Here is a 14,948-nt window from a genome sequence, read left to right on the forward strand (position 1 = left end):
GCTTTACACATTTTTACAAGGTCAAGGTCATCCAAGGTCATGCAACACAAAGCTGTTAATTCAAGACATAGGAAGTACAATGGTGCTTATTGGCTCTTTCTACCATGAGATATGGTCACTTTTAGTGGTTCACTACCTTATTTTGGTCACATTTCATAAGGGTCAAAGTGACCTTGACCTTGATCATATGTGACCAAATGTGTCTCATGATGAAAGCATAACATGTGCCCCACATAATTTTTAAGTTTGAAACAGTTATCTTCCATAGTTCAGGGTCAAGGTCACTTCAAAATATGTATACAATCCAACTTTGAAGAGCTCCTGTGACCTTGACCTTGAAGCAAGGTAAACCAAACTGGTATCAAAAGATGGGGCTTACTTTGCCCTATATATCATATATAGGTGAGGTATTCAATCTCAAAAACTTCAGAGAAAATGTGAAAAATGTGAAAAATAGCTGTTTTTTAGGCAACATTTATGGCCCCTGCGACCTTGAAGCAAGGTCAAGATGCTATGTATGTTTTTTGGGGCCTTGTCATCATACACCATCTTGCCAAATTTGGTACTGATAGACTGAATAGTGTCCAAGAAATATCCAACGTTAAAGTTTTCCGGACGGACGGACGGACGACTCGGGTGAGTACATAGACTCACTTTTGCTTCGCATGTGAGTCAAAAACCCTCTCCTCTTTCTAGACTTCTCTATTTAGAAACAGCTACAACAAATCAAACAGATTTTTTATGAATAAGTGATTACAATAAAAAAATAAAAAAGTTATCACTATGCAAAGGTAAACCACTACAACAGAACTACTAGCCAAGAACAACATCGAACTATAACAAAGCATACTAAAATAAACCAAAAAATCCAACTATGCATGACAAATTGTCTGCATATTTTCTTTCTCATCTCTCCTTGCATAATGCAGAAAAAGCAATGTTCACCAACAAGCCAAGTTAAAAAACACACAACCTGTTATCACATCAAGTATCTTTCATCGGTCAAAAGCTTTTATAAACATGGCTTCCTTTCAAGTTCAGCTCTGATTCCAAAATTTTAATAATAAATTTTCATTTAATTAATATACTTACCCAACTCACATATAGCAATTAACTCTAGTTCAGTGCTGGTAACGCTGTACGCGTTCCCCTTGGTAACAAGGGAGACCACCCTAAAAAAGAGTGATCCATCCCATAATATCAGACCGATGTCCGGTCCAACATCCGTATGCGTGCGCATACGCCGCCATTTGTATCATTCGAACGAAGCCCAACTCACTACTTTTTTAGAACCCAATACCACCACAGCGGGGAGGCGGGAGGGTTTAAACGATGTGAGTTGGGTAAGTATATTAATTAAATGAAAATTTATTATTAAAATTTTGGATTAAATTACATATCTTTACCCAACTCACATATAGCAGATTGCTACTATAGGTGGTGGGTACTTACCAAAATTTAAGCACGCAGGACCTGCCCCGCAGCTACCATCGCAGGTAGCGCAGAGCTGCCATCCTGCCTCACTGAAGAGACATCTCTGAGGTAGAAATTGACAAAGACGTCCTCAGAACGCCAGTATGCAGCTTCCAGTGCTTCGGCTAGTCTGCCAGACCGGAGAACTGCCACTGAGGATGCCCAGGCTCTCGCCTCGTGGGTCCTAGCCGAGGTGAGAGGCAAAACTGCCCTAATATCACCGGACTGCAAGTGCCACCAGGCATATGCTTGCTTGATCAAAGTGGAGATCCATTTGGTTAGAGTCACCTTTGCGATATCCTTACACCTAGCCGTGTTTAGAGATATGAAAAGTAGTTTTTGACTCTCTGCCCTAAGAAGCCGTGTTCGAGACAGGTAACATCTGAGAGCCCTCACGGGACAATTCGCAATATCAGGATCTCCAGGAGCCAAAATCTTGCTCAAGGGTGGAATGCGCAAGATGGGAGAAATCTGACCGGGTTTCTGGTTCTTCGCGAGGAAGCCGGGAATAAACTTGAGAGAAATGGAACCATCCTTCTCAAACGCAATGTCTTTATCTAAACCTGACAAAAGAGTGCACCTCGCTACCTCTCCTTGAAGTAGCGAGAAGCGTTAAAAACACGGTCTTACGCGTCAAACTGGCCAAACTGGCTGACAAAATAGGCTCGAACTCCTCCGAGGCTAAAAAATGAAGACCAAAAACAAATCCCACGCAGGCAGCAGCGACTTGGAACGAGCCGCTGAAAGGGAAGCACCCTTGATAACGCTAGCGATCACTCCGCCGAGTGAAATCTTGTGACCTATTTGCACGAGAGTTGAAGAGATCGCGGACCTCCGAACCCTAAGAGAAGAGGGAGAAGCTCCCTGATCAGCCAACCAAGAAAGGTGGTTGGCTACTTGAATTGACCTAGGTGAAAGAGGCTTAACCCCATTAAGCGAGCACCACCTAGACCAAGCTGCCCAGTGTGAGGAGTAAACTGAAGAAGTAGACTTTCTATGTGCATGGCCAACGAAATTCAGAGTAGAGGAAGAGGCCCCCGCCCTACGCAAAGCGCTTCGGACAGAATCCACGCGTGTAGGGTCAAGACCTGTGGGTTTTCGTGCTGAACGCCTGACCGAGGCTGCACGAGATCTCCTCTTTTTAGGGCGAGGGGGATCGGGGGCCGAACTGCTAGACGCAGTAGGTCGGGAAACCAGTGCTGGCTTGGCCACAGCGGAGCGACCAGAACCAGCGCTGGTCTCTCCAAGTCCACTTTCCTGAGGACTTTGCCCAGAAGGCAGAACAGAGGGAAGGCGTACGCTAGTAGGTTTGACCAATCTATCTCTCTATTCACCTTCCAAGCCAGAGGATCTGGGAAGGGGGATACGAAGAGAGGAAGTCTCGCCGAAAACCTCGTCGCAAAGAGGTCTACCATGGGCTTGTCGATCTGAGACCAAAGCCGATGCAAGGACTGGTGTGTGAGAGTCCACTCTGAATGAACAATCCTGTCCCCTCTGCTCAGCGTGTCGGCAAGGACGTTCAGGCTGCCTTTCAAGTACACTGCTGACAACAGAATGTGCTGGGCGTGACACCACGTCAAAATGCGGCATGCAATGCCGGAAAGACTGTGAGACCAAGTCCCCCCCTGTTTGCTCACGTACGACGCGACAGACATGTTGTCGGTGTGAAGACGGACATGACTGCCCTCCAGGAAAGGCTTGAACGCTAGAAGCGCCAGGGAAACGGCCTCCAACTCCAGCACATTGATATGCAGGGAGGCCTGAGAGCAATCCCAAACCCCCGAAACCATGTGCTCGTCCAGATGAGCACCCCACCCCGTCAGAGATGCGTCCGTAAACAGCTCTCTCTCCGGCGGTGGACGAACAATGGGAACCCCTATGAACAAATCCGGAAGGAGCCACACACTCGTGGTCTGCTGAAACCAAGTTCCCATTGCGATCGGAACACTCCAGTCCTGGGATGTCTGATCCCACCTTGACTGCAGGGAGGCCTGAAAAGGCCTCTTGTGAACCCTGCCTAGCGGAATAAGAGAAGCCATGGATTCTGGCTAGAGAGAAAGCATCAGACACACCTGCCGGAAGAGAACGCAGTTCCTCCCGAGTGGAAGACAACTCCAACGCTAACGTCGAAACCTGCGCGCTAAGCGTCAACAATAACGCCGCAACATCAGCTGGTGCTAACCCAGGGCAACCAGGCGTAACAGAATCAGTAGGTGCTACACCAGAAAGACTACTCTTGTCAGAAGATAAACAAGTCTGACCGGAAGCTGCTTGAACGTCTGTCAAAACGGGAGACTTAACAGAAGATGGCTCTGACGATAAAGACGCGGATTTTCCTGCGCCCTTATCTCTCCTCGAGCTTCTTTTAGGAGGCGTATCGTCAGGTACCTGCCTCGAAACTATGCTTCCGTTTCGCGCTATCAATGAGCGCAGCCTCCGCCATAGCAAACAAACTCACAAAAAAATTTCACAAGTTCAGACAAGCGACGAAACGTCGCTAAAGTTACAACAAAATCAGAAAGATCTCACCACACAGCATAGGTACAGGTGAAAAGCTAGGCGGCGACCAAGGGGAGAAGCCAAAGCCAAAGACTCTGGAGAAAAGCTGAAAACAGCCGGAGCGTACGTCAGGAGCATCCAGTCCACTTGAAACGCTGAGTGAGAATGATACAAATGGCGGCGTATGCGCACGCATACGGATGTTGGACCGGACATCGGTCTGATATTATGGGATGGATCACTCTTTTTTAGGGTGGTCTCCCTTGTTACCAAGGGGAACGCGTACAGCGTTACCAGCACTGAACTAGAGTTAATTGCTATATGTGAGTTGGGTAAAGATATGTAATTTAACTATTACTTTATTTCAACTTCCAGTCACATTTTCATTTTTCGCCCCAGGAATCTGTTTCTCTTGTCAGTGTCTCTTCTCCTTTTTAAAAACAAAATACAAAACAAACCACACTTGTGCACACACACACACACACACACACACATAAACACACACTTACTCACAAACACGCACTCGCTCACACATCACCATTATGTCTTGGATTCATTTGGGATCTCTGCATTGGACACTTGGAGAGTGGCGACACCGTTATTGTTAACTTTTACACCGATACCGTTGGGATCAACAACATTAGCGTATCTTGTGTCAGGATTATCCACATCCGGTTTCGATGCCATGGAAGCGGCTGCCACCATCTGATCTTCATTGAGACGAGCATAACCGAAGTCTCCATCCTTGTCTGGCTGCTTCTGAGGTTGCATGACTGAGTCGTCAGGGTTCTCTCCTGGTAGGCTGCCAATCTGTGATTAGTCACAAAGCATTGTGGATAATAGGTGAGAAATTCAAGTTTTACGCCCTCACGGCAAAGCCATTAAGGGCATGTACCCGGGTTTTAACCCGACTTTAGATGAGATACACAAGTGTATGCGTGTTTAGGTGGTATCAGCCATCTGCACTTATGGCAGAATGACCGAGGTCTTATACGTGCCACTGTGGTGACACGGGGGTGGGAGATGGATACCGTCTCTGGGTCTGCACATAAAGTTGATCCGTGTCCGTCCCGGCCCGAATTAGAAACAGCGACCTTTCGATAACAAGTCCAGGGATAATAGGTGTCGTACAGCAGCAACTTTAGGGGAGAGGGCAGAGGTGGAAGGGAGATGGTTGGGGGGAGGGCAACAGGGGAGGAAGAAGGGGTGGGGGGGGGGGGGGGATGCAGCAGGGGATGGAGAAAGTGGGAGGGGGTTACAGGACTTAACTTTTTCAAAAAATGTATTCTTAAAATCATGTATTTCTGAGCATGGTGTATATTCAATCTCATTTCAACTTATGCGTTATGCTCTGTTGGAAAATACATGAAAGCTGTTTCTAATGCACCCGTAACCACAAAAAAAGTTCTGCGGTCAATGATGCAGCAGCCATTCTCAACTTTTCCTTGTTTCTTCTTCACATCAAGGGCATATGGTCTGCATATTTCTAAAACACTGGTATTTGGTGATATGACATAAATTCATCTGGAAACAGACAGACAGACAGACAGACACACATTGTTCTGTACTCACGTGCACCTGCTGTCGATCCCCATAGCCAGGGTTTTCAAAGGAAACAGTTTCATTCAATTTAAACCTTGTTCCTAGACGGCTTCTGTTGGGAAGAAAAATTTAAAAAAGTGTTACGTCTTGTTCATTCATACAACCAGTACTTTGACTCTAAATGTGACCAAACTATTACTCAGTACTTGTACGCGTGCACAAACACAGACATTAAAACAGACAGACACACACACACACATAAAAAGACAGACAGACAGACAGACGGACACACACACACACACGAACAGCACACTATTCGAACACACACACACACACACACACACACACACACACACACACACACACACACACACACACACAGTGGAACAAAAGCTGACCTCATGAGCAGAACACACACACACACACACACACACACACACACACACACACACACACACACACACACACACACACACACACACACAAACACACAAAGTGGAACAAAAGCTGACCTCATGAGCAGAACGGCCAGAACGACAACAACGATGATGACAACGACAACGGCCAGGATGATACCAGCAACTTGTCCTCCGTCCAGACCGCTGTCACTCCCACCTGAATGGCACACAGTTAATAAGGAACTTCGATCAGACGCTTTTAAAAAGAAACACAGGCTGTCTAATACAGTGTCCGCTCGATATCATGCCTTTTTCTTTTGAAAACATGTGCATCATAGCTCTTTATTCACTGCGCTGTGAACAGTGTGTCTCCACCAGTAATTCCCATTGAGCTGTATCTAGTCAGCTTGCCTCACCCTAAAACCACAACAACAAAAACCCTTCCACAGGCCAAGAAAACTCGGACAAGAGTTATTTCCAAACATCGTCGATTCTTGCTGACTGAGATAAAAATGCGTTGTTGCTGGGTAACATAATTACATCATTAGTTATCTAAGAAACTGTGTGGAGTGAGTAAAAGCATTATTTTATACACTCACCTTGAGCTGCAGATCCAACACCTCCTGGGGATACGGTAGTTGTCATACCTGCAATAATAGGTCATTAAATAATCAGTAATCAGTGAACGCACATGTTTTGTACACTGCTACAGAGGAATCTCCCCCCCCCCCCTCCCCCACTTTAAGATTTCCAAAATTCTGAGAAATCAGGTCTTGAAAAAGAGAGAGTCTTAAAATGAAGGTAAATTTACAGGTGCTATGAACAGAAAAACTGAAAAAACAAGTATCTTAAAAGGAAGGCAGTCTTAAGTCAGGGGGTACGGGCAGGCCTACACAGAGAAAACACTTGTCATGTGGGTCACAGGTCACCACAGTAAAAGCCCCCCTTACAAGACCCCTGCTTAAAGGTACTGAGCTTGTCAAATCCAGGTGCACGGAGCCCCTGGGGCTTTTAGTCATACCTCAGGCAGCTATCCGTTAGAAGAACTACCAAGTTTCATTGACTTGCACCCAAAGAGTCAAGAACAGCGATTATTTTACGAATTAATTTCGTACTCGGACCCGGCTGGTCTTGACCTATTTTTGGATCTAAATTTAGATCAGGTAGATCACCACATCATGCACAAAAAGACACGTCACTAAGCAAACTATGTCAGACGTCATCATGAGTTTGTGTAAAACAAAATCGAGGCCGGAATCACTCAGTTGAATCGAACTCCGACCAAACACCACGTAATAACTAGGTTAATGTATGCACTCGCGTGAACAAGAAACTGTCGAGCTTCACAGATGTCGTCGTTGGGTAGTTTTGGGTTTGTTTTACTACCATAGGAGGATTTTTGAACTGTAAATGCACTCAGCTGCAACAAAAACGCAAAATGAAGGCTGTGAGCTGCACTGTGCCTTTAAGGCCATTGGTTTTCAGACCTCCTCACCCCCCTCCGCTTCATACCATGCTTTTTCAGATTTTCTGTAAAAAACAACTTCTGCAAATGTACAGACCTGGGAACCCCTGTTTTCCACTTCAAGCAAACTTAAAAATTAAAATAAGCGTTCTCTACACAGCATTTGTACATCCATGATTCAACCGTGTTTCACACGCATCCATCACACCGTTAATCAAATTTACCAAAACATTTAAAAACAAATGCTTCTTTCAATGTTAACTGACAAAAATTGTAAACATGAGTCAAAATACTGGATCGGCTTTGGGATGCGCTTGTGAAGAAAAATAATCTAGGAATTTTTCTTGTCAAATTTTTGTCACCAACTGTACTGCTCGTATTCTAGACAATCATGCGTACTAAATATGACGAACTTGTATGGGTTCCCAGGTCCGATTGTACCCTCATTTTAACACACACACACATTCAATCTCTCGATCCCTCTGTCACTTTTTCCTCCTCTTCAATCCACCCCCCTCTACCCCACTCCTTCAAGCTTCAATCCACCCCCCCCCCCCCCCCTCTACCCCACTCCTTCAATCACTTACCAGACATAGAAACAGTAACAAAATCAGAATTCTGGCTCCGCCCAGCTTTGTAACTCTCAGCCGTCATCCAGATATTATACATATGGGCGTCATCAGCATTCTCTAGCTCATAAGTATTCTTCGAGCTGACAGCATATGCATCAGTCTGCAAAGCAAAAAAAACAGTATACATTAAAGTTTCCTATCACAGAACACATGCAACTTGGAAACAAATCACAAGGATGTCATTAAAACTTGCTTCAAGTCACCAAAACTAATGCCATCATTTCAGCAGAACTGCCAAACGTGTGTGTGTGTGTGTGTGTGTGTGTGTGTGTGTGTGTGTGTGTGTGTATATTTGTCTATGTGTGGGTGTGTGTTTGTTTATGTGTGTGAGTGTGTGTGTGTGTGTGTGTGTGTGTGTGTGTGTGTGTGTGTGTGTGTATGTGTATGTGTGTGTATGTGTGTGTGTATGTGTATGTGTTTGTGTATGTGTGTGTGTGTGTGTGTGTGTGTATGTGTGTGTATGTGTGTGTGTGTAAATAACATAACTTCAATGACCATTTCAACAAATTTGCTTGAAAAAAAAAATCCTACCCACATCCCTGCATAATCACTATCACATGCAGACAAAACTGTACCCACACCTCCACCCCCACCCCCCCCCCCCCCACCTTCTACCCTCCTCCATTTACTTTCCATCCACTAATGACTGAATAATAAAAACACACAAAACTGAACAAATGGTAGACTTGTTGCGCCAAATTCTCATGCTGAAAAATATACGTTTTTTTTAAATATGCTAATTACTATAAGGCTTATTTCTCAGCCGTTGAAGACAAATTACACACACAGCAACTACTGAAAACTACCGCAAAACACACACACAAAAGCTGACAAGATGCGCTCATTTACACATTATAAACCATAGTGAGCCATAAAAGAAAGGGGGGGTAAAAATTGCATGATGTTGGTATAAATTACACTGAACTAGCAGTCGTTTAGGAAAGCCAGGGTGAATCACTTACAATGGTTTCCATCTGTGGCCTTGGATTGCCAGTGAAGTTGTAGTAGACATGGTAACTGGTAACACGGTCAGCATTGCGAAGGGGTTGATCCCAACCGATTTTAATCTTGCCACCCACAAACGAGACAACAAGGTTTACAGGAGCTGTAGGAATCCTGCCTGAAAACAAAATAATGATCTGTGAGTTACACTCAATATTGATGAGCTAGGAATAATGCGGTATCTTCTAAGAGGTTACCGGTTCTGAAAGGATCTACAGCGGTCAGTTGGCTGCAAGTCTCACTGCAAACCATAGGGTAAAAGAGACAGAGTAACACTAACAGATTCAGTAAAAGAGACATACATGTACTGATGCAAATACACATCAGACATTTTGTAATGCACATTTTCACTGAAAACATCACAGATCGCGAGTTTAATGGGTAGGGACATGCTTATTGATGCTTACATATTGATACAGTAAATCCTTTGTTTGAGGAACCTCTGTCTTCAGACCCCCTCTGTTTAAAGACCTCATTTTCCAAGATTTTTCTTCATTAATTTAAATCAGTAAATGTACCTCTATTTCAAGACTCCTACTATCATAGGACCTAATTTTCTCAGATTTTCTTTCAGGTCTTAAGACACAAGTTTCACCCTGTATGGTGTGATGGTCCATGTGACTGTTCAGAATAGGATGTCAAGAGCAAGGCTATTGGTGCACTGAGAGGACACTAGCCAAATGTGTCCCTCCATTGCAGGCGTCCTCTAATGGAAAATTTCCTAGATAAATTTTCATTTAATTAATATACTTACCCGAATCACATTAGCATTGAGTCACCTGAGATGCTTATCACTGAAAAACGCTTACCCGGCTAAAAATTTTAAAGGGAAGCAACCCCATCACCAAAACGAAAGTGAAAGTAGCTTTGGTAATGGGCCAGCACACCGGGAGTTACCTCCCATACGGGTGTGTGCCACGTCACTTCCTCTAGGAACACGTGCCTATTCTCATACGGCTTTAAAAATCTTAAAACCATACGCGGGGCAGGTGGGAGGGAATACAGTATGTGATTCGGGTAAGTATATTAATTAAATGAAAATTTATCTAGGAAATTTTCCATTAAATAACATATTCTTACTCCGAATCACATTAGCAGATAACATCAACAAGGCGGTGGGCTAGAAATGAATCAAAACTCACCATCAAGTTCTGGACAGGAACTGGCCTGCTGCTATGAGCGCTGGAAGGCTTCTGAAGCCATCCTGTCGAAGAGCCGAGACGTCCCGAAGATAAAAGTTTAAGAAAACATCTTCAGAACGCCAAAACGCAGTTGTCAGCACCTCCTCTAGACATCTGGAGCGCAGTACTGCCAGAGAGGATGCCCACGCCCTCATTTCATGAGCTCGGGCCGAGTCAAGTGGCAAGGAGGGCATGACCCCCCCCTCTTTGTGCGAGTCCACTCATAAGCTTGCTTAATGAGCGAGGACACCCACCAGGCCAACGATACCTTCGACAAATCTTACTCGCGCCTAGAAAAGGGCGAGATAAACAGCAACTTCTGAGAACTAGACCGAAACGGCTGAGTCCGGGCTAAGTACAGACGAAGAGCCCTCACAGGGCAATTGACCGAATCAAGGTCATCCGGGACCAACGCGCTGATCAGAGCCTTGACTCTAACCAGCGGAGAGGCCTGCCCCGGAGACTGATTCTTGGCCAGGAAATCGGGACGGAAACGCAAAGATGCGGAACCGTCCGACTCAAAGGAGATATCTCCAGGCTGACCCGACAGGGCGTGGACCTCGCTACCCCGTCGGGCCGTTGCCAACAAAAGAAGAACCAGCGCTTTGCGAGTGACATTGAACAGAATGGCCTCACTCAAAGGCTCAAAATCCGCAGAACATAGGAATTCCAGGATTAAAAACAAGTCCCACTTGGGAGCGGGCAAACGAGCTTTAGCTTCCTAAAGAGCAGCCCCTTTAATGACCGCAGCTATAACGCCCCCGACTCGAACAGACCGACCGATCTGCTTAAGAGTCGCCGAGATAGCGGAGCGCCGGACCCTCAACGAGGAGCCTGAGGCGCCCTGCGACGGGGTCAGCTCCGACTTTGCCCGGTTGATCGAGAACCCCAACAAGTTGGATTCTCGAAGAACCGTCAGGGTATCTTGCGAACAGCCGCTCTGGGACTGGTTCATGATGAGTCAGTCGTCCAGATAAGCCCGCAGGCGGATACCCTAGGACCTCACCAGTGCACAGACCTGTCTCACCACCATGGTGAAAATCCATGGTGCGAGGGACAGCCCGAAAGGGAGTGCGCGAAACTGGTAGATCTGATCTCCCCACCAGAAACGAAGCCATTTCCGGTCGGCCGGATGCATAAGAATGAAAGTATGCGTCCGTGAGATCGATCGAGGTCACCCAGTCTCCTGGGCGGAGAGAGTCTCGGACAGAGGCTGGCGTCTCCATCTTGAATTTTATCTCACTCAAGAAAGTGTTGAGGAGAGATAAATCCAACACGGGACGCCATCCTCCTGACGCTTTGGGAACGGCGAAAAGACGCCCTTAAATCCCAGGGAGCTATGGACCCGAACTCTCTCCACCGCGCCCTTCTGCTCCAGGGAGGCAATTTCCGACTGCAAGACGGAACGTGCTTCCTGCGAGAAGAGGCGCGGCGGCACTCGGGTAAGAGGCGCCTTTTCCTCCCGCCAGAGCAGGCGGAAGCCCGATCTCACCACTCCCACAATCCATTGGCTGTCTACTACCGACATCCAACGAGAAAGCGCACGGGAGAGGCCTCCCGCCATCACCAAGGTGGAAGGCGGGAGGGGGGTGAGATCGGGAGCGCTTCATTGGGGGTGTGGCTTACTCCCAGAGCCGCCACACCCCCTCCCCGATGCCGTCCTCTTCTTCCCGCCACGAGCGACCGGCAGAGCCTGCCGCTTCTGAGCTGGCTTGAGGTTCGACAATGTCTGAGCCTGCTTTTGCTTAGAAGGCTTAGACTGTTTCACCCCCTGCAGAGTGAAGTCGAGGAACTGACTGTCCTTGTTCGACTGAATCTCCTTCTGTCTGGCATCCATTGCCAGAGAACAGAAGCGAGATTCCTCTGAGACCGGGGAGACTCTCAAGGTCTCCCTAGTAGCCAGCTCCGTGAACTGGGACTGCGAGAGGAAGAGATCCCTCCTACAGAGGACCGCTTGAGTGTACTGTAGGGAGGAAAGACGCAATTGTTCCTCATTGACCTTGGCCAAGGCGGTAAAAAGCGCAGAGACATCGTCCGCATTTTGTTCTTCACTGAGAGTGAAAAGAACCAGCGAATCGGTCAATGCCCGATACAGAGTCCGAACAAGAGTCTCCGCAACGGAGGACAGTTCGATCTGCCGACGTCCAACCTCCTCAGCAGAGAAGAGGGAAGCCTCAGAAACCGGCAGAACCGGATCATGCTTGATCGGTTTAGCCAGAAGAGGCAGCCAGCTCTGGCTCTGAGTGGGCAAGCTAAGCTTCCTATTGCCCGTAGGCACAAAGGAAGAGGCTTGAGAAGCCGACGCCACCCACTGCTGAGCTGATTCCGGAACTGGACCAAAAGGAAGCAGTAACGGAACAGGCACTGGCCGAATACCACTCCCCGCATGTGCTGGACGAACCAGCGAATGCGAAAGTTGGTAAGCCACTGACGGAGACTCGGCGAACCGGAAGGAAGAAACATCTTCCTGTGCCGGCCGGAAGTCCGCCATGGCCGAAGGAACGAACGGAGCGGAAGAGTCCGCAGCCACTACCCCTTCGGGGAAAAAACGAGACGCTACTTCCGCCGCGATGTCAAGAACAGACTTGAGCTTCGACGGAAACACGCCCCGAGACTCCTCGTTGACCACTGATGGAGCATCAGAATAGTCACACATGGAACCATGACCAAAACCACCAGTTCCGGAAGCAGAAGCATGCCCTGGCAAACCGGAAACCGGAATGCCTGTGCACGAACATCATCCTGCAACCCAGAACCTTGTGAAGGTAAGGGTAGGCAGGACGACCATCCGTAAAAACCGGAGCTGGATGAGCTGACGTCACTCCCCCATCCGAGTGGAGTGATGCCTGCTCAAGCCTAGGCACTAAATGGCCGGAAGGCGTACGCTGGAATCCACCCTCTGGTATCCGGAAGGAAGCACCAGAAGAGGAAGCAGCGTGTCCGGCCGAAACCGGAAGTGTAGCCGACGAAACCGCGCAATGCGGAATTGAAGGCTGCACTGGTTGACTTCATGGTCCGGAAGAACCGGAAGTCAGTGAATACTCCATACTGCCGCAGCCGCCGTAGCGTGCCTGCGTGGACGGATCATCACTTCCGGCGAGTGCCGGTAGTGTAGCCGACAGAACCGCGCAATGCGGAAGCGAAGGCTGCACTGAAACCAAAAACACCAGTTCCGGAAGCAGAAGCATGCCCTGGCAAACCGGAAACCGGAAATGCCTGTGCACGAACATCATCCTGCAGCCCAGAACCTTGTGAAGGTAAAGGGTAGGCAGGACGACCATCCGCAAAAACCGGAGCTGGATGAGCTGACGTCACTCCCCCATCAGAGTGGAGTGATGTCTGCTCAAGCCTAGGCACTAACTGGCCGGAAGGCGTACGCTGGAATCCACCCACTGGTATCCGGAAGGAAGCACCAGAAGAGGAAGCAGCGTGTCCGGCCGAAACCGGAAGTGTAGCCGTCGGAACCGCGCAATGCGGAAGTGAAGGCTGCACTGGTTGACTTCGTGATCCGGAAGGACCGGAAGTCAGTGAATACTCCATCCTGCCGCAGCCGCCGTAGCGTGCCTGCGTGGACGGATCATCACTTCCGGCAAGTGCCGGAAATGCGGCAGCCGAAACCGACTGCCGCCGCTGTTCGATCAAATCCGGGGCCTCGTAGGTTATCGCCGGAAATGAAAGATCAGCATGGTATCGGTCGTGACCCGATGCGAAAGAGCTGTCTCCCGAGAGAGAACGTCCAGGCGCCTCACGAGGGCTATCGGACCAGCTCTGCTTACCAGCCGCAGCTGAAGAGGGAGGACGCTGCTCCAAACCGGAAATGGTAGGCAAAGACACGGAAGCCAACGCCCGGACGTCACTGCCAGATGCCGGAAACGCCAAACAACTGGCGACAGAACGCTGGAACTCTGCCTGCACCAAGCTGCGGATTTCCGGAACCAGTGTCTAAAACAGAAAGGAACCAACGCACCCTGCACAGGTGCTAACAACGAGGACGAAGTCTCCGTAGTAGAGAACCGGAGCAGACGTAACAGTAGCGCTAGGCGCCGCAAAAGATAGCAGAAGTAGTAACAGCGCTAGGCGCCGAAATAGGTACAGACAACAAAGTGCTACGTTCTTGGTCTGTACAAGTAAAACTGCTTAAGAAGAAGCCTTGGGCTTAAATTTCCCCTTGGGGTCCGACTTGCCACAGCGCTTGTCTGAATCAGACATGCTGTCAAATCCATGTAAACAACACGAAAACATTTTACTGAACGTAAGTCTAAACGACTGAAAACTCAGTAAAAAACACACACTTTCGCGTCAACAAATTACGATAGCTACACTTGCCCGACAAAAACAGAGGCACGTAGAGCTACAAACAAAGTCACACAAGCTAGTAAACTAACTCACACAACAAAATGGCGAAACACGCAAGTAACTGACACACAAGTCAACAACGCGTGGCAACGCGAAAAAATTTACTGACACGTAAGTCTAAACGACTGAAAACACAGTAAACACACACTCTTTCGCGTCAACAAAAAACGATAGCTAAACTTGCCCCACAAAAACAGAGGCACGTAGAGCTACAAACAAAGTCACACGAGCTAGAAAACTAACTCACACAACAAAATGGCGAAACACGCAAGTCACTGACACGCCAGTCAACAACACGTGGCAACGCGAAAAAATTTACTGAAACGTAAGTCTAAACGACTGAAAACACAGTAAACACACACACTTTCGCGTCAACAAAATACTATAGCTACACTTGCCC

At 47.7% G+C, this 14,948-nt stretch overlaps 1 protein-coding gene across 1 annotated transcript in view; it reads right to left on the reverse strand.

The window, feature by feature from the left end:
- Window positions 1-55: 55 nt before the first annotated feature.
- LOC138959367 (Ig-like and fibronectin type-III domain-containing protein 1) overlaps window positions 56-14,948 on the reverse strand; it is a 74,306-nt gene continuing 59,413 nt past the window's right edge. Inside the window, exons 31-36 of the mRNA XM_070330795.1 lie at window positions 8,972-9,129; window positions 7,965-8,109; window positions 6,512-6,559; window positions 6,027-6,129; window positions 5,545-5,626; window positions 56-4,782 (exon numbers count right to left, since the gene is read on the reverse strand). Of these exons, the coding sequence (XP_070186896.1) occupies window positions 4,513-4,782; window positions 5,545-5,626; window positions 6,027-6,129; window positions 6,512-6,559; window positions 7,965-8,109; window positions 8,972-9,129 (806 nt within the window). The 3' untranslated portion in view covers window positions 56-4,512. The remainder of the gene's footprint in view (window positions 4,783-5,544; window positions 5,627-6,026; window positions 6,130-6,511; window positions 6,560-7,964; window positions 8,110-8,971; window positions 9,130-14,948) is intronic.

Source organism: Littorina saxatilis, linkage group LG2 (genome assembly GCF_037325665.1).
Source record: "Littorina saxatilis isolate snail1 linkage group LG2, US_GU_Lsax_2.0, whole genome shotgun sequence".
Taxonomy (NCBI): domain Eukaryota; kingdom Metazoa; phylum Mollusca; class Gastropoda; order Littorinimorpha; family Littorinidae; genus Littorina; species Littorina saxatilis.